Genomic DNA, 25,819 nt, shown 5'->3' on the forward strand with positions numbered 1-25,819 from the left:
GGCTGGGAGACAAACCACTCTGGGTTCATATATGCCCCCAAATCCTCCTTTTGCCCTCCTTCCCCTTATTTTACCCCTCTCCCCAAAGTGGTATGTTTCCACAGTCGACACCAGTGAGCAGTGATCTGATGATCTGGGTAGGTGATTTAGGAATGGTGGTGGATGTCATCCTCAACATGTCCTGTTCAGACCCATATGAATTTACCCTGCGTTAGCTGTAACACACATCCTTCACATTCCGCTCTGTGGTCAGACTGGGCATGACATTTAGTAATGTAGCACTGTCAGGATCAGCTAATATTGTAAGATCTGTGTCATAGAAAACTGAGGTGATTTGACTGGCGGCCATTATGTTTTCTGCTTTTCCTCCAGGCCCCATTCCCCAACAGTGGCTTTGTGAACGGCTTCAACACCCCTGGGAACTACAAGAGTGGCACCAATCCCCTGGGCCTCGAACGACCGCCCTTCAACAGAAACCGGTAGGTGTTTTCTCTCAGGGCAAGAAAACCCATCCGGCTCCATCGGAAGGCTTTATTAGATGGCTTTGACCCAATGATGACATATCGATGCGCATAGAGGTGCTTCAAGCTAAGCGATGAAGACTTTTGGGTTTTCCTTTCACTCCTTTATCTCTTTCTCCTCTTTCTCCTCTCATTCTCCTCTATCTCTCTATCCCCCCCAAAGTCACTAGTCTCTACACTTGACCCGATGAGCGTTAAGATTATGAGATCTGAGGGTTCAAACGTCTTATTTGGCCGTCCAAAGTGGACCAGTGAATTCATCCACAGCCTTACAACATTAGATTCTGTTTCAAAAAGCCACTTTGACTAGCACCAGGATGGTTGTTGTAATTGATCAGACACTGTAATTTAGTGCACATATGGAATGTATGTTCATCAACAAAGCAAGACCATTTTTGTTTTGTTTTTTGGGGTCTGCTGTCATAAATAACTGGTTGTCTCTTACTCCCCCCCCCTGTCCCACAGTGTCCCCCTCTATTCTAGAAAGAATGTAATCAATGCCTTCAGGTATAAATGATCAGATATCAATCATGTCATCAGTTAATGCTCCCTCACACCTTCATTTCATCCAGTCTCATTCTAAAACATACACGTTAGCAAGCTACGATGTTCATGCTGATTTTAAACCATCCATGTAATGCTACAGTGGGGTGTCCTTGGGAACTGTGGTGAATGGCAACCCTCAACTGATATTTTAGATGGCTAGCGTAACTGACATGACGCTATGATCAAATCAAATTTTATTGGTCACATGCAGATGTTATTGCGGGTGTAGCGAAATGGTTGTGTTCCTAGCTCCAACAGTGCAGTAGTATCTAACAATACACACATCTAAAAGTAAAAAAAATATATTCTATTTACATTTGTTGTTTGAATATGGGATCCAGCAAGTTCATTACCATCAGGTTGTGCTGAGCAAACCAAAACCATTCCTTTAGTATTCTATACAGGAGCATATTTACAATCCCCTCCATTTACCATCTTAATGTTTAATGTCCTTTCCTCCTCATCCTCTGCATGAATCATACTGGAACCCCTCTAGTTGTTTTGTGATCATATCTTTAGACTGAACGATAGATGGCATTTATGCTTGAGCGATTGTGTTTAAGTTGATATGACTTTCCTCAGGAACCACACGAAGAGCCAGCCCAGGCCATGTGACGAGACCCCTCCTCCCTCTGTTACCCCCGTATCCCCCCTGGTGGATGGCCTGTCGGGCCCCTCCAGCGCTCTTCCTCCCCGGACGGCAGGGGCTCCCCTGGGCAGCACCCCCGAGACTGGCCCTGTCCCCCCCACCCTCAGGGACACCCTGCCACTGGCTGCAGAGGGGATGCCTAATGGCGACCTGGGCATTGCTGGCAGGGGCAGGTCAGTCTGCACAGAGCCCCTTCATACATCCACACACCCCGCAACCTGCTCATACATGAAATGTGATTATGTCCCTGTTGGGCTTTAGCAAATGGCTTTGACCCAGTGATGACAAATCGATGCGCATAGAGGTGCTTCAAGCTAAATGATGAAGACTTTGGGGTTTTCCTTTCACTCCTCTCGCTCTCTTTCTCTCCATCCATCTACCCCCCCCCCCCCCAAAGTCACTAGTCTCTACACTTGACCCGATGAGCGGTAAGATTATGAGATCTGAGGGTTCAAACGGGTCTGTCTTGGCCATCCAAAGCCTTCCCAACAGAAACAATTACATGTTTGCTTATGATCATCTCTATGCTGTGTGTAACATGTTTATCTGTTGTAGGAGAGGCAGCTACAGAGGGATGCGGAGGAAGAGGGATGACGATAGGATCACGGTCAGTTTTCTGCCATTTAATTTCCTCTATCCCATGTTTAGTGTGGTTTATACCCCCTATCTCACCCACATGGTCAAATGTGTGTCTTCTGTGTTTTGGTGTTCAGAGGCCCATCCCTCTGAGCGAGATAAAGGTTCTACAGCCCAAGTTTGACCTGGCGACCTCCAACTTCCCTCCATTGCCGGGGTGTGTGGTCAGCACGCAGGGAGAGCCTGTGCTAGAGACTCGCATGTCTGATGTGGTTCGAGGCCTCAAGGTGACCAGCGACAAGGTGAGGAAAACCCCCATTAGTTGTTTCCCTCCTGACCACTTGATGTGACAGGAAGAAGTGATCTATAATAACTAGGTCTTGTTTTGTCTGGTCCGTCACGTAATCCCAACTCTTACATTCCTCTGACACTGTAGTTAGTCTCTCAACCAAATGTTTTGTCTTTCACCCCTCTTAAGTCAACTATGTCCATTTCTCTTATTTCCAGCCTGATGTGAATAAGGAGTCTGTCGCCCCTCCTGCTACTGCCCAAAAGGAGACTGTGAGTGCGCCCAGTCAGGTCGCGCCGGCCCACAAACCCCCCACCCCTCTGGTCGTGGAGCACCCTGTTCCAAGGTATGGTTTACCTCTGGCTTATGGCTGCAAAGATGTGCTGTAGGGATTTTGATGATACAACATGATTTCACTGTTGGAAATGAACCTTATTGGTAACCTTTTCCTCTCCTGTCTGTGCAGTGTTGCTCATCCGGTGGAGAAGCCTGAGCCTCATGTCCAAAAGGAGATGGCTCCACCCCCCACACCACCCTCTTCTCTGCCAACCCCCTCACAGCCCGCCGCTGCTACCAAACCCACCCCTACGCCCACCCAGAGTCAGTCCATCTCCACGGCAACACCAGTCCCCGCCACTACCACACCTGCACCGGTAAGACTTCACTCATTGCCTGGTGGATTTCACTGGATACATAATGCATTGGATAGAATGTTGTCAGTTAACATATCTGGTTAAAAAGAGATCAATGAAGAGATGTCAGGCCCTAGTCATCCTATGTCTATTTTCTCTCCTCCCCTATTCTCTTTTTTGTCTATCCATCTATTCATCCATCCAACCAGGAGTCAAGGAAGCTGAGCTATGCTGAGATGTGCAAGCGGCCAGCCACCCAGCCCCCAGCGCCAAGCACCTCCCCCAACCCTCCCACCTCCTCGGCCAGCCAACCCCTGCGGGAACTGCGGGTCAACAAGGCCGACGAGCCCGCCGCCTCCTCCAGCAGCGATGGGGATAGGCCTGAGAAATCCGAGCGGCCTGGAGAAGGCCAGCCCCACCTTGATCCCCTTGGCTCATACTGTGGGGTCAATGGCCCTGCCCGATCCGGAGGGATGGGCCTAAAGTACCGGGATCAGCAGAGGGGTGCGTCCATGAGCCGACGCATCTCCCCCCAGGGCTGGGCCAGACGGAGCGGGAAGGAACAGAACATTCCCCCCCGGTCACCAAAGTAGTTTAAACAACACCCAACAGACTAACAGGAAAACAAACACAAATCTATATACGTGTGTGTGTGTGTATATATATGTAAAGAGATAAATATATATATATATATATTATTGGATGAAAGAACACAGTCACGTTCTTAATCTTAAAGACCCCCCTGAAGATCGGTCGGACATCTGCTGACCAATGTTTGGGAAAGACTGCAAGCTGTAATCATTTTAAGAGGGGGCAGACATGAGTGTTAGAAATCACAAACTGAAGGACTTGTTTGAAAGAATAGTGAGAGATGCTTACATGCTGCCTCACCTTGGTTAGCTTGAAGGCTGGGCCCCCCACTGCTAAATCCATGTTAATTTGATTTCTGTGTCAAAGTGGGGGACAAATGTACAGTAATGCCTTGTATCACCAGAATACTGGTAGTTGCAAAGGGAAAAAAAGGAAAAGAAAAGAGCTGTTAGCAAATCTAGTTAATATGCGACACAGCAAAAGATGTGGACATCCACCAATATGACATCGTTATGAGTTGATACGTATGATGCATTTTGTTGTTGGAGGCGTTGGCAAGTGAATTTTTTGGCGAAGGGCGAAGGATAGTTCATGAAATGTGTTTTATGAAGGTTGGATGTGAGAGGGCCACATGGTTTTAGAGAAGTGCCTGTTTTGAACTGTTCTGAGAGATGGAGGGAGTTGGGAAGCCTGTCAAGCTGCACTTTCTTTTAGGTGAAGAAACGGTCTTGGATGCCTGTCAGCTATGAGTCTGGAATTATTTTGTGTTCAAAATCAATGGGGGGAAAAAAGACATTTATTAGAATCAATGAATTTCTTTTCACGGTTGTTGGAAACTTTTGGTATACCCTTGCTTGAGTAGGACATTAAAACCTTTACGATAATGGTGCTTGGATACCGTGCGAATATGGGGAAAAGTTTGGATAGTCAGGCTGTCGGTCACTGAATTGTTATATTTTCCACTCTCCATTTCCTATTACTTTGAAACGTATGGTTAAATGTTTGAATGAGTGTTGGTCCCAACTGTCTGCCAATCCTGTTTAGTTAAAATATGCTTTGGTTGGTTAATGATGATTGCGCCAACCATTAGTGCATAATCTCTCCATCCAGGGTCAAGTTCAGTAGGTGCAAAACTGAGTGACACGGCAAGGTACTCAGAAGTTTTCCTATAAGAACTGCTTGCTTTTGTTTTCCATTGCAAAATGTTTGTTTTTTTAAATGGTTTGCTACAGTGTGTTATGAACATGACCCACCAATCCATTGGTTAGGGGTTGGGATTTGAGTGGATCAGGAAGTGTTGTCATGGGTAACAGCTCATGTGAAAGGGAGGAGTCTTCCCTTTGTGAAGGTGTTTGGTAGTTGAGGCAGTCAGCACTTGCATCGTAGACACCTGACACGTGCACCGTTGCCATGAATTTTACCCGTTTATACGTAGCCTTTTTAAAGGGGCAATCTGTATTTGCTACATTCATTATTGGACCTATTATTAATTTATGTACCAATTTGATTCGTCAAGTATCAAAGCTTGGTTCCACTGTCATACCCCATCAGAACCCAAAATATAAGCCTGTTTTACTCCGATGTTTGTAAACAAAGTAAATGCAGACTAAATCTATATAGCCTCAAAACATGGTTAAAACTGTCATTTTTATGATAGATGGTCAGTCCTTGCATCCATAGCTCAGTCTATGAATTAGAGCTGTTACATTTCTCCAACCCCCATCCCTCAGCTTTTTACTGTAACAGGGTAGGGAGAATGCTTTGTTTCAACTGCTGATTGTCATTTTAAGAAGAGCAGTTTTAATGATGTGTCTTGCATAAAAGTTTAACCTGATGTATTAATATGTACAATTAATTGTACCTATGTGATCATGCAGGATACCGGCGTTAACATATACCTTCCTATTTATGTCTTGATGGAACAGGTAGTCTTTATCATCAAATAGAAACCCTTCCACCCCAGATATCTGGTCATTTTAACATGCCACAATATCTGTGCAACATGTTCCAGAGTAGTCTGCCATGCATTTTGGTAGCTCTTGTATCATGTAGAATAGGTTAGATGGTATTTTATAGAGTAGTAATGGGATCCCAAGCATGAAACTAGTCTCTGGTACTATGTATTCGAGCTTGCTCATTTAAAATGGCCTGAATTCTGAAGGCAAGTAAATGTTATCATTCTCTTATTTGTTGGCATCAGGAATTAATCTATAAAGGAGCTTACTGGTTTAGGGCAGCGATCACTGGAATTTTACGTTTTTAATGCAATTTTTTTTTTTTTTGTTACATTTGTCAGTAAAGTTCTGCTCCAGCAAGAATCCGGTTAGTGTTCTGACTTCTCAATTTGAGTTCATAACATGCAGAGTACCGAACCTGTCCCAGTATGAGATTAGGGGTGGTCAGTGGAGACTTCCAGGTGTGGTGTTTAGTGCTTTTCGTGTACAGAGGGCTGTTTTCTTGTCAGTGAAATGCTGTCGAAGTCTGATCATGTCCGTTTTGGGGTTATCCTTTTTCAATGTTGCCGTTGATTCATTGAGCAGAGATTCTGAAGGGTGATAATGATGAGTCATGTTATTTTGGGATGGGATTGAGGGCAGAGCGGCTGTCTGATATTAGGGTTTTGGTGTCTGGCTAAATCATAGGATTGTGATTTAGCCACATTTTCTTTCCTTGTACATTTCACTTTTTCTTTTTACTGTCTTAGATTTTTTTTGATTGAAGATTTTAATGCATATCTCACGATTGTTTTAAATTCCGTACATGTCCATTGTTTGCGAAATGGAAGTTTGTGTAATGTTAGGAGAGTTGACTTGACATGGGGAGCATCAACCTTAATATCTGTTCCTTTTGTATGCGCTTACAAACTCATAATTCAGCCTTTGTGTATTAATGGATTGAACCATAAATGTATAGAGATCATTATGTGGAAATAACTTTTTTTGCATGGACATTGCCATTTTAAAGTAGTCAACTGGGTGGGGATTCCTATGGATTGGGAGCGATCAGCCAATGATCAGAGCATTGACCGCCAACTAGTGGCCACAAGAAATGAATTAAGATGTGTTTCTAGACTTCAACACTGTAGCTGGTGGTAAGTTGCCAATTTTAGCTTTACATGTTTTTCCAATATCAGAAGAAGGAAATTGACTACTTTAAATGGAGATGGCCTCATTGGCACAGATACAACATTGTGATCTCTATGATCCAGACCAAAGTCAAGCAGGCAAAAAGACAACCTTGGGAACTTGGGAACACTCCTACTGTGGGATGGAAAAGCTGTCAGTTAATTGATTAATGCTCCCTGTCTCTCTTGATTGGCCAGTTATGCTTGATTAATGTAGTCCTATTTGAGGGAAGGCCACATGTGTAGGTGGTCTGAATGTTCTTGTACAGATTTTGCGCCTAGAAGGCTAATCTTTGGTCGTTTTTTTTTTCTTCTTTATTAGTAAGCACATTTAGATTTGAGTAAATGTTTTGAAAGAGTTCTGCAGTTTGACTTTTTTTTTTTTATGGTCTCTGATGTACTTTTTCTTTCAGTGCATTTGGTGTCTTTTTTTGTTAGTTTTTTTCAAAATGTGTGTAGTATATATCCAAAACTATTATCTGATTTGCGACTTGGTTTAAGTGAGAATTCAGTGCACTGCCTGGGTGCTAGCAGTGCAGTAACATGTTACCTATCTAACCACTGGGCCTATGTTCTTCTTTTATATTTTTACATCCATTAATGGCTAAGCTAAGAGCAGCTAGTGGTGTTGTGGAATGAAATGCACTAACTTTTGTTTGAAAATACTCTCATAATCCTGTAAGGTGTAAAATCATTTTAGATGTCTACGTTGAAGAAAAGGTGTTCAGGTTTGCTGAAATTATTACAGGAATAGGGTTTTATTTTTCTTTAACTGTTTTTTTTATTAGTTTTTGTAGCACTTCCCTGCTGGGACAATGGCGTTGGAGGGGGTGCAGCTGGGAAATGGTAACGTATGAGTGGGGGGGTGTGAGACACTGAATTACTGATTTAATAGATGTCTGAACAAAAACTTAAAAGAATAATAAAGTACAAATATTTCTTGTTTTTGCCTTAGATGCTGATTCTGTGTCCTGTGCTTGCAATGATTTTGCCGTCTGTGTATTTCTAAATGTTTTGTGTGCGGTGCTCTGTGGTCTTGTCCCGGACATCTGTGTTAAAAGTGTATGTGTCTCTCCACCAGTTATACTTTGACAGTCTCCTTTCTTCATGTCCAAATAAATGTTTCAGGCCAAACCAAAATTCTAGTGCCTTCTCAGTGTTGAGCTTTTCCTTCTCTGCAATGTAAAAGTAACATAAATACACTTTAATTTTGAGCAGGGCAGGTTTAGTGGGAAGGCAGAAATGCGTGGCGCTCGTAATCCCATTGAACTTGTTGTTCACATGAAATAGAATTATGGGCCGTGATGGTGTTTTGTGTGTTGTATCAGTCATGAGTTTCCAAAAGCTTATAACAACCAGAAAGCATTCAAGGTCCTCTAACCTCTAAGAAATAAGTATTATTTGGTCTGTCATATTGAGGCTATTTGTAGACCTTGTGTGTACGCATGTTTTGAGTCTCACATGACAATGCTGATAATTGAATACGCTGCTCCAATAACATGACAGCTCCTGTAAAAAGGTGTGAAGCAAGCCCAATGGTGGTGGAAGCAGGAATGTTGTATCATTTCAAACATGAACATGTATGTGAATAAATACTTTGCATTGTATTTATTGAATCAAACTATATAGTGGGGCAATATAATTGTTTTGTCATTGCATGAGTGCAGTCCATAAATATCCATCTTGCTTGATATGCATCCCAAATTTCCAACTGCACACTGTGCCATGATGTTGCAGACTCAGGTCTTAACCTATCAAAATCAAGTGCCGCTAACAGTTTTGTACTGGCATCAGGGTGGCTTTCAAAATATTACATTGTGAGTTATGTTTATCTTCTATATACCATGTATTTGTATCTTGTACATCACTGGGGCTGAGCTCCCTGCCATCCAGGACCCCTATACCAGGCGGTGTCAGAGGAAGGCCCTAAAAATTTTAAATGACTCCAGCTACCCAAGTCATACTGTTCTCTCTGCTATCACACAGCAAGTGGCACTTATGCACCAAACCAACAGGACCCTGAACAGCTTCTACCCCCAAGCCATAAGACTGCTAAATAGTTAGTTAACCAATAGCTATCTGGACTATTTAACTGCATTGCCCCTTTTGCACGAACTCTTTTGACTCTCATATACTGCTGCTACTGTTTATCCTGTTGCCTAGTCACTTTAAGCCTACCTATATGTACATATCTACCTCAATTACCTAGTACCCCTGCACATTGACGCAGTACTGGTACCCCGTGTACAGTTGTGGCCAAAAGTTTTGAGAATGACCCAAATATTAATTTTCACAAAGTCTGCTGCCTCAGTTTGTATGGTGGCAATTTGCATATACTCCAGAATGTTATGAAGAGTGATCAGATGAATTTCAATTAATTGCAAAGTTCCTCTTTGCCATGCAAATGAACTGAATCCCCCAAAAAACATTTCCACTGCATTTCAGCCCTGCCACAAAAGGACCAGTTGACATCATGTCAGTGATTCTCTCGTTAACACAGGTGTGAGTGTTGACGTGGACAAGGCTGGAGATCATTTTGTCATGCTGATTGAGTTCGAATAACAGACTGGAAGCTTCAAAAGGAGGGTGGTGCTTGGAATCATTGTTCTTTCTCTGTCTACCATGGTTACCTGCAAGGAAACATGTGCCGTCATCATTGCTTTGCACAAAAAGGGCTTCACAGGCAAGGATATTGCTGCTAGTAAGATTGCACCTAAATCAACCATTTATTGGATCATCAAGAACTTCAAGGCGAGCGGTTCAATTGTTGTGAAGAAGGCTTCAGGGCGCCCAAGAAAGTCCAGCAAGCGCCAGGACCGTCTCCTAAAGTTGATTCAGCTGCGGGATCGGGGCACCACCAGTACAGACCTTGCTCAGGAATGGCAGCAGGCAGGTGTAAGTGCATCTGCACGCACAGTGAGGCGAAGACTTTTGGAGGATGGTCTGGTGTCAAGAAGGGCAGAAAAGAAGCCACTTCTCTCCAGGAAAAACATCAGGGACAGACTGATATTCTGCAAAAGGTACAAGGATTGGACTGTTGAGAACTGGGGTAAAGTCATTTTCTCTGATGAATCCCCTTTCCGATTGTTTGGGGCATCTGGAAAAAAGCTTGTCCGGAGAAGACAAGGTCATCGCTACCATCAGTCCTGTGTCATGCCAACAGTAAAGCATCCTGAGACCATTCATGCGTGGGGTTGTTTCTCAGCCAAGGGAGTGGGCTCACTCACAATTTTGCCTAAGAACACAGCCATGAATAAAGAATGGTACCAACACATCCTCCGAAAGCAACTTCTCCCAACCATCCATGAACAGTTTGGTGACGAACAATGCCTTTTCCAGCATGATGGAGCACCTTGCCATATGGCAAAAGTGATAACTAAGTTGCTCGGGGAACAAAAAATCTATATTTTGGGTCCATGGCCAGGAAACTCCCCAGACCTTAATCCCATTGAGAACTTGTGGTTAATCCTCAAGAGGCGGGTGGACAAACAAAACCCCACAAATTCTGACAAACTCCAAGCATTGATTATGCAAGAATGGTCTGCCATCAGTCAGGATGTGGCCCAGAAGTTAATTGATAGCATGCCAGGGCGGATTGCAGAGGTCTTGAAAAAGGGTCAACACTGCAAATATTGACTCTGCATCAACTTCATGTAATTGTCAATAAAAGCCTTTGACATATATGAAATGCTTGTAATTATACTTCAGTATTCCGTAGTAAGATCTGACAAAAATATCTAAAGACGCTGAAGCAGCAAACTTTGTGGAAATTAATATTTGTGTCATTCTCAACTTTTGGCCACGACTGTATATAGCCAAGTTCTTACCCATTGTGTATTTATTCCTTGTGATATTTTTCTATTTCTCTTTTTCTCCGGATTTTTGGGAAAGGCCCGTAAGTAAGCATTTTACTGTTAGTCTGCACCTGTTTACGAAGCATGTGACATTTGATTTATCTGTCATGTGAATATTGTTGCTACAGAGTATCTTTCTCTTATCTGACTTGCCACAACTGAATTTCCCTCTGGGGAAAAATAAAGTAATTCTATTCTATAGGGTGCCACTTGGGATGCATACCTTGGACTCTACGATCTGTGACATTGGCTTAGGAGGAAACCTTTATTACATGGTTGCCTTTGGGGATGTTTTATTTACTGTTTTGGGTCAAAGTTTTTTTTAACAAGCATTGGTCATACATTATGATCCCCTATTTTTGTTGATTTTAAATTGTTTCTAAAAGCTTTAACAACAGCAAGGTATTGTGTTTCGTTTGACCTTGCTCTGGCTAAAGGTCAAACTGGTTCAATCACCAACAAATGACAAGGCAGTGAGTTGACTCTGTCATGTCATTCTTTGGATCTTAAATCCTCATTAGAGAGAGGCTTGTTCTCACATGGTCTTGACTGGTTGCTTAGGATCTAAAATATGGTATGTGACTTGAGTGTAGAAATAAAGTAGTTAGGATTTCTGACAGATTTGATGCCATCTGTTGCATGGATACCATAGGGATTGCAATTTTCCACAAGTAGAACATATTCTGCCATCATATATACCATGATGTGTACTTTACAAGTACATCAAACATTCATCGAAATATAACATTTTGTAAGTGTCATGAAAAAACAATTGCAGGTCTCTTTTTTTTGGAGGGGGGGGGGGGATTAGAGGAGCCTCATGTTTGTAATATTCGATTGTTTTCAGCCATCCTGTTACGTAAGAAATAATATGAATATTTTCACTTCTCGCGCTATTTCACTGCAGCGGATATTCAGCAGCGGAGCGGTAGCTAGCCAGGGACGTTGGGTGAGTTTGTAAACATTAGACTTGCTCGTGTTCAGATATCAAGATGTTACCGAAAATACTTTGTCGTGGAACAGTTGACCGTCTGTCACATTTACCTTCCCCATTCTGAAATACTTATTTGACGCGCCTCAAATTGTGTCAGTGCCCTAGCCAGCTAGCTAGCCTGTGTGACTGGGTGTTGTGTACAGTAAGTAACGTTATCCTTTATGGCAAGGCGTTAGCAAGTTAGCTGAAAAAAATCAATAAACTAGCTTCGCAATAACAGCGACCGCAAGAAGCCCTTTAAATTCGCTCGGCCGTGATTGCCAATGGTGGCTGATGGTCTGCTGTACTGTCTGTACCAAACCATCTGGTGATAATGCTAATGGCCTGTCAGATATTGAATAGCGAGGTCCGTTCTTCATCCTGTCTGACATTATCTTGCTAACTAGCTAGCTATACCTAACGTTAATTTAAAGTGCTGTTGTAATCATTGGCCCATGGCTAGCTAGCTAACAAGGAAGGGGCAAGATGGCTAGCTAGCTAGTTCGTTACCTTGCTAGCAGAGTCTGTTAGCTAGTTTCTGTGCTGAGACTGCGCTGTTTGTTGACAGTTAGCCGAAAGGAGGCCATTTACCTAGGACAGCTAACCAGTAGGCGTATTTTACTATTAGATAGCTAGTTAACGTTATGTATTTCACTTTTTGCACCAAGAAAATTAACGTGTCACCATTATTAGCTACCTTTGTTTGATACTAGAACAATAAATGGCTTTGTGTTATGTAATGTAAACACAGTACTTTAATTGGAAGTAATGAACATTATTTATGTGAATATATCTTTTAACCCTAATTTGTCCAATGCAGCCCGTTTTTCTTTATTACCTAGGTGTAAGAAGCAGACAGAGTAACACATTTCCATTCTCTTCCTTTCCCATACCTCTTTATTGCAGGCTCTTTGTGTGAGATGGGGGACGATCGACCTTTTGTGTGCACCGCCCCAGGCTGTGGCCAGGTAAGGTCTCTTTCCCTCGTTTTCTGTTCATCCCTCATTCTCTTTTCCCCCCACTCTTTCACCTCTTTACATATCTTGGATTTCAGGAGCCATCTGATATCTTTCACCTGTGTCTTGTGTTATCTTTGTGCACAGAGATTTACTAATGAAGACCATCTATCAGTCCACAAACACAAGCATGAGATGACCCTGAAATTTGGTCCTGCCAGAACTGACTCCGTCATCATTGCAGGTGCTTGCCTTTAGCGTTCCCAGCATTTCTCAATTATACTGTATAAAGAAATTATATGATAGAACATATTTTTGACAAGCTATTAAACAAACACCACCCTGTGTGGACTAGCACCAAGACCCCTAGAGGGCGTAGTTCTTCCTGATGTCGTACTACATCTTGGTGTCAGCCCAGTCAGCTATACACTCGTTTCCCCCCAAAAAAACATCCTCCATTCAGGCTGCAAAGGCATCGGCTTCCTCCTTAACTCGCTTTAATGGTTCTACCACCATGCTAGACTGGCTAATGCTACTTCCTGATGTTGCAGACAGGAGTAAACAAGACTGCTGCCACCTGATTGGCTGAACGCGGTGTGAAACATCCGGAAGTTGCCAATTTCTCCCCCCTCTCTCTCTCTCTCTCTCTCTCTCTCACCAGACCAGACCCCCACACCCACCCGCTTCCTGAAGAACTGTGAGGAGGTGGGTCTGTTCAACGAGCTGGCCAGCTCCTTCGAGCAGGAGTTCCGGAAGGCCCATGAGGATGACCAAAGGAACAAAAACCCGGTGAGGATTGTGGAGGGGCTATGATGGGTTCGGTTTTTAAACACTGGTAGTTTGACCGACTAATAAATGTTGTGTGTCTGGTTGTTGGTCCCCACACAGCTCACAGCCCCCCAGCTTCCGGCCCCACCCCTACAGACCCCCTCTGGGGTGAAAGAGGAGGATGAGGGGCCTCTGGAGGTTGACTCCTCCCCCCCAGGCAGTCCTGACTCCACCTCCAGCATGTCGGACAGCAGCAAAGAGCCAATGGTGAGAGGAAAGGTACAACCTGGAGGCCAGGTGAACGGGGTGTATGGTTGAACAGATTAATCGTTGTGTGTGCTTTCCTCTTGTCAAGTTTGCATGGTAATTTGGGTGAGAGAGCGAAGGGAACAGTGGTGGTCAAAAAGAGGCTGCAAATTAATCACTTAGCTGTGAGGCAAGTAAAGATGTCAGAAAAAAGTTGAAACTTAGTGGGCCTCTTAGTGGGTTCACCTCCGCGGACTATAGTGTCCAACTCCCACCTGAGTTTCTCTCAGGCTGTGTTTACAATTCTGATCTTTTTTTTAACTAAGTGGTCTTTTGACCAATCAGTTCAGCTCTGAAAAATATCTGATGTGATTGGTCAAAAGACCAATTAGTGGAAAAAAGATCAGAATTGGGCTGTCTGTGCAAACACAGCTTCTGTCTGACTGGATGTGATTTGTGTTGACAGGAGACTCCTCCTCCACAGCCGGTAGTGAGCTCTGCCCCCACGCCAACTATTGTACGCCCAGGGTCCCTTCCCATTCACCTTGTTTACGACCCCCTGCACCCGACTCTGCCCTCGCCAACCTCTGTCATCACACAAACCCCGCCCTCCAACAGACAACTGAGGTGAGTCTAATCTGCCAACATCTCTCTTTGTTTGTGTTCTCTCTGTCTATTTAATTTATACTAATCAATCTATCTGTTCTCAGCTCTCCGACAGGTTCCTTCCCGCTGGTAATGCATCTCCCCAACGGGCAGACGGTCCCTCTCCTCCCCAGCCCAAATATGACCTCAGTCATATCTGTGAGTGAATCACATTTATTTATAATGCCCTTTTTACATCAGCATTGTGAGTGAAAGTAGTAATGTCTAATGAACATCTTGATAATGCCAGGTCATTGGTAGGTGTTATTTTGTCTTCTCTTATTTTCTCCCTTCCTGTGTAATTTGTAGCTGGCGAGGCCGTTTAATATGGTGCCAAACATCCCTGGGATTCCAGGCCCTCCGATTGGTGGGACCAGCAGTGGCTCCTCCTCCCCATCTGGGTATAGTCTACACTCAGAGGCCAAGATGGTGAGAGACGCATGCACCGGCTGGGACACACACACACACAGTTAAGAAACAAATATCAGTGGGCCAACCCATTCCAGTGGAAGGCAAAGTGAGGCAATGTTAACGGTAACTGTTTATTACCAAAGTTACTGAAACTTGTGGTCATTTTGGTATATTACCAGTAGATTTACAACCCTAGGAAGACAGGTTGTTGATGTCTGTATGACATTTATGTGTGTCCCCATCCCTACCATTCTCTGTAGAGGCTGAAGGCAGCGCTGACCCAACAACAGCAGCAGCATGGCCCGGGGGCTCAGAACGGGTCTGGAGAGGGCCCAGGGGGGGCAGGTTCCAGCCCCACTGTCCCCCAGAGACATGAGCAGAGCCAGCAGCCCTCGCAGCACTCTGACACCCCCTCTCCCGCACAACCACAGGTAACACGCACATACTGACACACACAATACCTAAGGGTCAAGTGGAATCTGCTAAATGCTTCTGTTCTCCCTGGTTGTTACACTCTGTTAGGGCTGCAGCCCAGTCACTAGAGGGGAGTTTATACTAGAACTGATGTGAGGAGTCACCTCTGAAAAGCCTAAAGGGGGCTAGTGGCAATGACAGACTGAACCTCCAGAAATGATCAAAATACTAGAAAGGACACTGAACAAACCAAAAGCTGTTACAAAACATGTTTTGTAGATTAAATATGCTGGCAACTAAAGGTATTGATAAGAGATATGGACAACAATAAAGGTTCCAAAAACACCCAAATACTTCCTTTTTAGAACTGCAATGCTCTCAGTATAGTGATGCAGGTCTTTAGATGTTGTACCCATGATATTGTCATTCCAAACTTTATCCACAACGTTATATTCCATTTGTTTGGGCTTCAGCGATACTTCTGTGTAGCCCGCACATGGAAAGGTATCACTCGAGTCCAACAAAATGGAATATAAAATTGCGGGTCTAGTTCTTAGATCTCATGTCGCTTGCATGTATTTGCCAAACTTTTGTGCACAAACAGTAAGTTAAAATATGCACAGGCACACTCTCATGCCTATATGATTTACATATACTCACACAGCAAACCAGCAGTGGCTCCTCCTCTCCATTTGGGTATAGTCTACATTCAGAGGACATGATGGTGAGAGGCGTATACATGGAAACACTTTTTAAAATACACATACAAATGCACTTTTACACACACACACACACAAGCTCACACTCTTGTGCACTCTGGCATTCTTTCTCATTCTCTCTCATACATACACACCCAGTCCAGAGTGTATAACACCTTCCCCTCCCGTCTTCCCCAGGTGTCCCCAGCCCAGCCCACGGGTGGTAGGAGGCGGCGGGGTGCGGAGATCGACCCAGACGAGAGGAGGCAGCGCTTTCTGGAGAGGAACAGGGCGGCGGCTTCTCGCTGCCGACAGAAACGCAAGGTGTGGGTCGGCTCTCTGGAGAGGAAGGCAGAGGACCTGGCTACCATGAATGTTTCTTTGACCGTGAGTCTACCGCCCTACAACCGTAACTGGACCTAGACTGTCTATTACAGTCAGTTACAATAGACGGTAACTGGGCTATTACAACAGCAGAGAAAGGCAAACTTAAAACAATGAACCCGTCTGGGATTGTATTATACTGGTAGGATCCCTAATATTATTCTCCTGCCCATGCGGTTTTATTGTATGCTTGTCAAGTGGTTGAGAAAACAACTTTGTGTGTACATTGTCTTGTGTGATGTGTTCTGTTTCTATCAGAATGAAGTAGGTCTGCTGAGGAACGAGGTGACCCAACTGAAACAGCTGCTGCTGGCCCACAAAGACTGCCCTGTCACTGCCATGCAGAAGAAGTCTGCCTACATAGGTAATAAAGACAAACCATGCATGAAAGCTCTATCAATCACACAAGTCTTTCATTCACTCTGTCTGTTTAATTGTTAATTTAGGCTCTAATATATCTGTCCCCTTTCCATCAACCTGTACATCTACCTACCTACCTACCTACCGATCCATCAATCCAGGATCAACCTCCAACTCATCCATCTAATCTATTGCTTGCCTCTCACCTCTCTTTAAGGGTGAATGTTTCTCTCTCTGTCTGTAGCTGCAGGAGTAGAGGAGAGCTCCAGGGACCCCCCCTCTGAGCCTATGGGCTCCCCAGCCCCGGTTATCCAGCACAGGCCTTCGCCCCTTGCCCCCAGCCCTGGGGCCATCACCGTCAACGGGCTGAGCGTCCGTGCGGCTGAGGCAGTAGCCATGTCGGTCCTGGCCGGCATGGGGGCGGCCCAGCAGGGAGGGGCCCTCATGGCCACACAGCCGCAGTCCGCCCCCAGATGATGAGCAGGCGCAGGGAGCCAGTAAGAACTCTACATTGGGCTTTACGAGGCTGGACTGGCACAATGATGTGTGCAAGAGATTGAAAGAGAGAAAGGGACCTGATTTGAAATCTGAAATTCCACCTGTTGATAGTACTTCTCACTCCCCTCCCCATCTATCTCCATCCTACGCTCTATGACCTTGGACACACTGATAGCCTCACAGCCAATGATAATCACTGAACAGACTGAGTAGTCCTGCCTCTTGGGCCCATTTTCTGATTGATCCTAGCTTGGATGCACTGTCACTGTGTACAGTTGAAGTCGGAAGTTTACACACAAGTGTAAAGGGATGAATAAGAATATGTACATATAAATGTGTGGCATAGGCAAGATGCAGTAGATGGTATAGAGTACAGTGTATACAGTTGAAGTCAGAAGTTTACATACACTTAGGTTGAGTCATTAACTTGTTTCTCAACCACTCCCAAAATGTCTTGTTAACAAACTATAGTTTTGGGAAGTCGGTTAGGACATCTACTTTGTGCATGACACAAGTACTTTTTCCAACAATTTTTTTACAGACAGATTATTTCACTTATAATTCACTGTATCACAATTCCAGTAGGGCAGAAGTTTAAATACACTAAGTTGACTGTGCCTTCAAACAGCTTGGAAAATTCCATAAAATTATGTCATGGCTTTAGAAGCTTCTGACAGGCTAATTGACATAATTTGAGTCAATTGGAGGTGCACCCGTGGATGTATTTCAAGGCAAACCTTCAAACTCAGTGCCTCTTTGCTTGACATCATGGGAAAATCAAAAGAAATCAGCCAAGACCTTAGAAAAAAAAAATTGTAGACCTCCACAAGTCTGGTTCATCCTTGGAAGTAATTTCCAAACGCATGAAGGTACCACGTTCATCTGTACAAACAATAGTACGCAAGTATAAACACCATGGGACCACGCAGCTGTCATACCGCTTAGGAAGGAGATGCGTTCTGCCTCCTAGAGATGAACGTACATTGGTGTGAAAAGGGCAAATCAATCCCAGAACCACAGCAAAGGACCTTGGGAAGATGCTGGAGGAAACGGGTACAAAAGTATCTATATCCACAGTAAAACGACATAACCTGAAAGGCCGCTCAGCAAGTAAGAAGCCACTGCTCCAAAACCGGCATAAAAAAGCCAGACTACGTTTTGCAACTGCACATGGGGACAAAGATCGTACTTTTTGGAGAAATGTCCTCTGGTCTGATGAAACAAAAATAGAACTGTTTGGCCATAATGACCATCGTTATGTTTGGTGGAAAAAGGGGGAGGCTTGCAAGCCGAAGAACACCATCCCAACTGTGAAGCATGGGGGTGGCAGCATCATGCTTTGGGGGTACTTTGCTGCAGAAGGGACTGGTGCACTGCACAACATGGATGGCATCATGAGGAAAGAAAATGATGTGGATATATTGAAGCAACATCTCAAGACATCAGTCAGGAAGTTAAAGCTTGGTCGCAAATGGGTCTTCCAAATGGACAGTGATCCCAAGCATACTTCCGAAGTTGTGGAAAAATGGCTTAAGGACAACAAAGTCAAGGTATTGGAGTGGCCATCACAAAGCCCTGACCTCAATCCCATAGAAAATGTGTGGGCAGAACTGAAGAAGTGTGTGCGAGCAAGGATGCCTACAAATCTGACTCAGTTACACCAGCTCTGTCAGGAGGAATGGGCCAAAATTCACCCTACTTATTGTGGGAAGCTTGTGGAAGGCTACCCAAAACGTTTGACCCAAGTTAAACAATTTAAAGGCAATGCTACCAAATACTAATTGAGTGCATGTAAACTTCTGACCCACTGGGAACGTCATGAAAGAAATAAAAGCTGAAATAAATCATTCTCTCTGCTATTATTCTGACATTTCACATTCCTAAAATAAAGTGGTGATCCTAACTGACCTGAAACAGGGAATTTTTGCTAGGATTAAATGTCAGGAATTGTGAAAAACTGAGTTTAAATGTATTTGGCAAAGGTGTATGTAAACTTCCGACTTCAACTGTAATAGAAGTGTATGTACATACTCATACATCCGTGACATACACACACTCAATCAAAGAATGTTATTTTTGTTGTCTATTTCCAATTCTCTCCCCTGTCTACAGTGTAAATCGCTCCTTACATATTTATCTTCTTTATGCAGCTGTTGTTCCTTGGGAAACTCTTTTTCATCTTTAGGGCTAAATAAGCGTGAAATATTGTGTGCATATTGTTTTCCCCTTGTCATGGAGTGAGCCAAAGTAAGGATACAGTCAGTGTCTGGCCTTTTTTTGACCTCGCAGGAATTCTGCTTTCTGACAATGTGTATGAAACCCCTTATTGACTGCATGGATATTAGAGGACACTGATGAAGACCACTGTCTGTGTGCTGGTGTCTGTTAATATTATCGCTGGTTTTAACATACTGCTTTTCAAATGACTGATGCAAACAATAATGTCCTAATGTAACACTTGAAATGGTTAGGTTTTAGATGATACTTTATGTAATAATCAGCAAACTCTTCATTAGATAAATCATTTACCCAGGCTGAAGTTAGTTGAAGAAAAAGTAGTACAATATATTTTTATATTCAATATTAATGTTCCTGCGTTTAGCCGAAGCGTGTCTAGTGAAGTCAGTGGTAGAATGGGTTGTTCTAATTCAATGAAAATGGTTGAAATTCTAGGTGATCAAAGGAAATATAAATCTACGACACTCTTGAATGCAAATCTGGATTAGGGAACATCTATATAGTGTTACAGATCATGTGTTAGGCTCGGATGCTTTATGCCATTTGAAAAACAGTCTATTGGAATATCACTTTTCTAAGACTCTTAATTTGAATATGGCATGAAATGTCAGTGAGGGATGTCCTTTTATGTTTTTACCACAGTCATTTAGCTTTGAGGAATACCATATTGTTTATTTCCTCATGTTTTTGTATTTTTTTTTTTAACATATCAATATTTTAAAATGTTCTATTAAAGTCATTTTATTGCTGTAGCTTCTCCACCCTGTCATGTTACCAGTCCCCTCATGTTCTGTCAAGAGGAGGGAAATGTCTGTCTTCAACAGTGTAACCTCTACAAACTATTGTGGAAATTGATTGTCTCTAAGAATGTGTCGAGGGAGTTTTCCCAAAAAATTATTCCACCTTAAAGCGGGTGAAATGAACTTGTGTATAGTCTCAACTAATAAACTATCTCCAGCAAAATAAATGATGTAATGGTTTCAGGTTAATAATGTTTATGCTGAATATCTCTCTCTGCGTGCCTATCCCCTTGGTGCAGAGCTCCATGACAGAGTAGGAGCAGAAGGTGTCTCTGATGCGGTACTGGCTCAGGGTGCTCAGCCACAGGTGCCAAAAACTGGTGGCCCGAGTGGACTGGTTGCCCGAGTACGTAAGTACACACACGAAAACGAGAAGGTGTGTGTGTACCAGTGGAGGCTGGCGAGGGGAGAACGACTCATAATAATTTCTGGAACAGAGTGAATGGAATGGCATCAAACACATGGAAATCATGTGATTGTTGATACCTTTCCATTTATACCGCTCTAGCCATTACCACGTGCCCGTCCTGGCACTTACTACCATACCCTGTTCAAAGGCACTTACACCTTTTGTCTTGCCCATTCACCCTCAATGGCACATTGTCTCAAGGCTTAAAAATCCTTCTTTAGCCTCACTCTTCATCTACACTGATTGAAGTGGATTTAACAAGTGACATAAATAAGGGATCATAGCTTTCTACTGGTTAGTCCGTCATGGAAAGAGCAGGTGTTCTTAATGTTTTGTATATGTTTGAAAATCAGAGAAAGAGACCCTATGTGTGACTGTAAAGACCGTGAGGGGTGAATCCTAACTTCCACGAAGTAGATTTTTCATTGAGTCTCCCATTGACATTGATGAATGACTAACTGAAAATTCAATTTCTGTGGAAATTAGGATTAGCTCCTAAAATGGTGTACTTCACCATGATTTGTGTGAGCTTGGGATGTTCATCTTGTCATGAAATTGAAATAGCTGACTGACGGATATCATGGACCATAGTTTCATAATCAGTAGCCATATCTAAAGGTAACTGCCAAAATAAAGGAAACACCCATATAAAGTGTCTTAATAGGGCACTGGCCCACCACGAGCCAGAACGGCTTCAATGCACCTTGTCATAGATTCTACAAGTGTCTGGAACTCTATTGGAGGGATGCGATGCCAGGTCACCTTATAGTTTGATGAGCATAAATTATGTAAACCATGGCTATCTCAGTCACCAGATTTCAACCCAAGTGAACACTTCCCTCACCATCAACAAAACATCAAATTATGTAATTTCTTATGGAGGTGGCATTATCATCCTACCAGGGCATAGCCATGGCAGCCAAAATCATGACCTACCCAGCATTTCTATACATAACTCTAAGCATGATGGTATGTTAATTATTAATTAGCGGAGGAACCATACCTGTGTGGAAGCACCTGCTTTCAAAATATTTTGTATCCCCCATTTCCCCCATCCCCCAACTGTTTCCATTATTTTGGCAGTTACCTGTATGTGTTCAGTCAGTGGTGTACAAAATGCTCTTCTACATTCAGTTGACAAACAGTAACGCCAGGGGGAGCAGACCGTCTACTGATCTCATGCTCCAGTCACAACAATTAACATCATACATGGTCATGTGACAGATTCCTTTGGCGAGTTGTTCATCGCTCACAGTTATGGCGGTGTCAGGGAGTCGCAAGGATGGAGTACAATCCACATCTTGATATCTGCTTTTCTCGTTGACTCAGGAACGTGTTACCACTTTTCCTTGATTGTTACATACTACTCCGTATTATTCCTGCAACGATGGCGGGCCGAGGCGTGGATATGTCAGCACTGCCAAAAGAGGTCAGGGACCAATTGGCGGAGTTGGATTTGGAGCTGTCTGAAGGTAAGGGCTTGGGACAGGGAAAAGAGAAAGAGTTGAAGAGTTGTTGTGTCTGGTAAATGCTCCTATGAGTGTGTCCCAGATAAAAACATCAACAAACACCCGTCCCGTGTCAGTGGCGAGAACTGCAGGCACGACTCGCTCGCGCTGCTCTGTTGCCCTGGAGGATGAAAACACCGACTTCCTTGTAAAGATTTTTCATTTAATTAGCTGGTTAGTGCCCTAAAAAAATAGTTGTTGGTCTTTATTATTTTCGCCTGCAATGTCATAGTGTTGTTGAGTAATGACAATATATAGAGAGATTACTGATGGATGAGGCTTTTGATGTGGCTACAGTATTAATTGTATGCTACAGTATATCCCGTGACTGGATGTTTTTTTAATAGGGCTATTTGTTTATTTATATTTTACATAATACTTACCACCAGAAGTATACCTCTCAACGTTAAAACAATCTTCCAATTTGCTTTGCAGTCAGTGCATTTTTCTCTAGTCGCTAGGCAATAAACTGCCTTCATGATAATTGCAATATCAAGGAGACCATACAGGTTTTCTTCCTGTCATAGAAATTAGGTCAAAACTCTCTCCCTCTTCACATGTCTGTTTCTGAAATCATAGTCCTCCTGCAGTGATGCTACACGTTCCATAGAACTACAATAAGGTAGACTGCAAAACTCTCTTGTTTATGTGGGAATGCAGCTTTCACCTTGTTTTGACAAATGGCAACACTGAAAAGTAAATAATATGGTATTATGCAAGTCTCCTACTTCGTTGGTGAATCACAGTATTGCTGGTTCTGTGCTGTGCGGTTCCAACCCGCCCGGGGTTAGATTAGTAATGTTATGTTTCTGCTTTGGAGAGGATGTAGAGTACCAGTCAAAAGTTTGGACACAACTACTAATTCCAGGGTTTTTCTTTATGTGTACTATTTTCTATATTGTAGAATGATAGTGAATACATAAAAACTATGAAATAACACACATGGAATCATGTAGTAACCAAAACAGTGTTAAACAAATCAAAATATATTTTAATTTGAGATTCTTTAAAGTAGCCACCCTTTGCCTTGATGATAGCTTTGCACACTCTTGGCGTTCTCTCAACCAGCTTCATGAGGTAGTCATCTGAAATGCATTTCAATTAACAGGTGTGCCTTGTTAAAAATTTATTTGTGGAATTTCTTTCCTTCTTAATGCGTTTGAGCCAATCAGTTGTGCTGTAACAAGGTAGTAGAGGTCGACCGATTAATCGGAATGGCCGATTTAATTAGGGCCGATTTCAAGTTTTCATAACAATCGGAAATCGGTATTTTTGGACGCCGATTTGGCTGATGTTTTACATTTTTAAATTTGTATTTTATTTTAGACCTTTATTTAACTAGGCAAGTCAGTTAAGAACACATTCTTATTTTCAATGACGGCCTAGGGACGGTGGGTTAACTGCCTTGTTCAGGGGCAGAATGACAGATTTTTACCTTGTCAGCTCGGGGATTCAATCTTGCAACCTTACGGTTAACTAGTCCAATGCTCTAACCACCTGCTTTACATTGCACTCCACGAGGAGCCTGCCTGTTATGCGAATGCAGTAAGAAGCCAAGGTAAGTTGCTAGCTAGCATTAAACTTATCTTATAAAAAACAATCAATCAATCCTAATCACTAGTTAACTACACATGGTTGATGATATTACTAGTTTATCTAGCCTGTCCTGCGTTGCATATAATCGCTTAGGTACACGTTGCTCCAACCATAAACATCAATGCCTTTCTTAAAATCAATACACAAGTATATATTTTTAAACCTGCATATTTAGTTCATATTGCCTGCTAACATTAATTTATTTTAACTAGGGAAAATGTGTCACTTCCCTTGCAAACAGAGTCAGGGTATATGCAGCAGTTTGGGCCGCCTGGCTCGTTGCGAACTGTGAAGACTATTTCTTCATAACAAAGACAGCCGACTTCGCCAAACGGGGGATGATTTAACAAAAGCGCATTTGTGAAAAAAGCACAATCGTTGCACGACTGTACCTAACCATAAACATCAATGCCTTTCTTAAAATCAATACACAGAAGTATATATTTTTAAACCTGCATATTTAGCTAAAAGAAATCCAGGTTAGCAGGCAATATTAACCAGGTGAAATTGTGTCACTTCTCTTGCGTTCATTGCACGCAGAGTCAGGGTATATGCAACAGTTTGGGCCGCCTGGCTCGTTGCGAACTAATTTGCCTGAATTTTACGTAATTATGACATAACATTGAAGGTTGTGCAATGTAACAGGAATATTTAGACTTAGGGATGCCACCCGTTAGATAAAATACGGGATGGTTCCGTATTTCACTGACAGGAAAAATGTTTTGTTTTCGAGATGATAGTTTCTGGATTCGACCATATTAATGACCTAAGGCTCGTATTTCTGTGTGTTATTATGTTATAATTAAGTCTATGATTTGATAGAGCAGTCTGACTGAGCGATGGTAGGCACCAGCAGGCTCATAAGCATTGATTGAAACAGCACTTTCGTGCGTCTGCCAGCAGCCCTTCGCAATGCATTGTGCTGTTTATGACTTCAAGCCTGTCAACGCCCAAGATTAGGCTGGTGTAACCGATGTGAAATGGCTAGCTAGTTAGCCGGGTGCGCGCTAATAGCGTTTCAAACGTCACTTGCTCTGAGACTTGGAGTAGTTGTTGCCCTTGCTCTACATGGGTAACACTGCTTCGAGGGTGGCTGTTGTCGATGTGTTCCTGGTTCGAACCCAGGTAGGAGCGAGGAGAGGGACGGAAGCTATACTGTTACACTGGCAGTACTAAAGTGCCTATAAGAACATCCAATAGTCAAAGGTACAGTGGGGGGGAAAAGTATTTGATCCCCTGCTGATTTTGTACGTTTGCCCACTTACAAAGAAATGATCAGTCTATAATTTTAATGGTAGGTTTATATGAACAGTGAGAGACAGAATAACAACAAAAAAATCCAGAAAAACGCATGTCAAAAATGTTATAAAATGATTTGCATTTTAATGAGGGAAATAAGTATTTGACCCCGTTGCAAAACATGACTTAGTACTTGGTTGCAAAACCCTTGTTGGCAATCACAGAGGTCAGACATTTCTTGTAGTTGACCACTAGGTTTGCACACGTCTCAGGAGGGATTTTGTCCCACTCCTCTTTGCAGATCTTCTCCAAGTCATTAAGGTTTCGAGGCTGACGTTTTGCAACTCGAACGTTTAGCTCCCTCCACAGATGTTCTATGGGATTAAGGTCTGGAGACTGGCTAGGCCACTCCAGGACCTTAATGTGCTACTTCTTGAGCCACTCCTTTGTTGCCTTGGCCGTGTGTTTTGGGTCATTGTCATGCTGAAATACCCATCCACAACCCATTTTCAGTGCTCTGGCTGAGGGAAGGAGGTTCTCACCCAAGATTTGATGGTACATGGCCCCGTCAAATGATGCGATGAAGTTGTCCTGTCCCCTTAGCAGAAAAACACCCCCAAGCATAATGTTTCCACCTCCATGTTTGATGGTGGGGATGGTGTTCTTGGGGTCATAGGCAGCATTCCTCCTCCAAACACGGCGAGTTGAGTTGATGCCAAAGAGCTCCATTTTGGTCTCATCTGACCACAACACTTTCACCAGTTGTCCTCTGAATCATTTAGATGTTCGTTGGCAAACTTCACACGGGCATGTGTATGTATTGTTGAGCAGGGGGCCCTTGCGGGCGCTGCAGGATTTCAGTCCTTCACAGCGTAGTGTTACCAATTGTTTTCT

At 43.2% G+C, this 25,819-nt stretch overlaps 3 protein-coding genes across 12 annotated transcripts in view; all 3 read left to right on the forward strand.

Annotated features, from left to right (window-relative positions):
- Positions 1 to 7,890, forward strand: part of LOC106583176 (la-related protein 4) — a 41,773-nt gene extending 33,883 nt beyond the window's left edge. For 3 of the 4 annotated variants that reach the window (XM_082967489.1, XM_014167067.3, XM_014167070.3), the window contains 8 exons: positions 373 to 479; positions 987 to 1,028; positions 1,650 to 1,889; positions 2,272 to 2,323; positions 2,430 to 2,594; positions 2,800 to 2,927; positions 3,048 to 3,234; positions 3,423 to 7,890. In XM_082967489.1, coding sequence (XP_082823615.1) covers positions 373 to 479; positions 987 to 1,028; positions 1,650 to 1,889; positions 2,272 to 2,323; positions 2,430 to 2,594; positions 2,800 to 2,927; positions 3,048 to 3,234; positions 3,423 to 3,806 — 1,305 coding nt within the window. In that variant the 3' untranslated portion in view covers positions 3,807 to 7,890. The remainder of the gene's footprint in view (positions 1 to 372; positions 480 to 986; positions 1,029 to 1,649; positions 1,890 to 2,271; positions 2,324 to 2,429; positions 2,595 to 2,799; positions 2,928 to 3,047; positions 3,235 to 3,422) is intronic. The other variant, XM_014167069.3, reaches the window with a different exon arrangement.
- A 3,755-nt stretch (positions 7,891 to 11,645) lies between these two features.
- LOC106583174 (cyclic AMP-dependent transcription factor ATF-7) lies at positions 11,646 to 17,430 on the forward strand. 5 transcript variants are annotated; one of them, XM_014167062.3, is made up of 13 exons: positions 11,646 to 11,731; positions 12,662 to 12,723; positions 12,859 to 12,955; positions 13,373 to 13,500; positions 13,600 to 13,758; positions 14,192 to 14,352; positions 14,436 to 14,529; positions 14,680 to 14,799; positions 15,042 to 15,212; positions 15,860 to 15,919; positions 16,092 to 16,280; positions 16,536 to 16,641; positions 16,882 to 17,430. In XM_014167062.3, exons 2-13 carry the CDS (start codon positions 12,676 to 12,678, stop codon positions 17,112 to 17,114), a joined length of 1,566 nt encoding a protein of 521 aa, XP_014022537.1. In that variant the 5' UTR covers positions 11,646 to 11,731; positions 12,662 to 12,675; the 3' UTR covers positions 17,115 to 17,430. The 5 variants fall into 5 exon arrangements, with proteins under 5 accessions (XP_014022537.1, XP_014022539.1, XP_014022541.1 ...); XM_014167064.3 differs by having other exon boundaries at positions 13,600 to 13,746; XM_014167066.3 differs by having other exon boundaries at positions 16,855 to 17,087.
- Positions 17,431 to 21,797: 4,367 nt separating this feature from the next.
- Positions 21,798 to 25,819, forward strand: part of LOC106583173 (disco-interacting protein 2 homolog B-A) — a 73,572-nt gene continuing 69,550 nt past the window's right edge. For all 3 annotated transcript variants that reach the window (XM_045705286.2, XM_045705288.2, XM_045705287.2), the window contains exon 1: positions 21,798 to 22,054. In XM_045705286.2, the coding sequence (XP_045561242.1) occupies positions 21,970 to 22,054 (85 nt within the window). In that variant the 5' untranslated portion in view covers positions 21,798 to 21,969. The remainder of the gene's footprint in view (positions 22,055 to 25,819) is intronic.

The sequence above is a fragment of the Salmo salar genome, chromosome 22 (assembly GCF_965601325.2).
Source record: "Salmo salar chromosome 22, fSalSal1, whole genome shotgun sequence".
NCBI classification, from domain to species: Eukaryota; Metazoa; Chordata; class Actinopteri; order Salmoniformes; family Salmonidae; genus Salmo; species Salmo salar.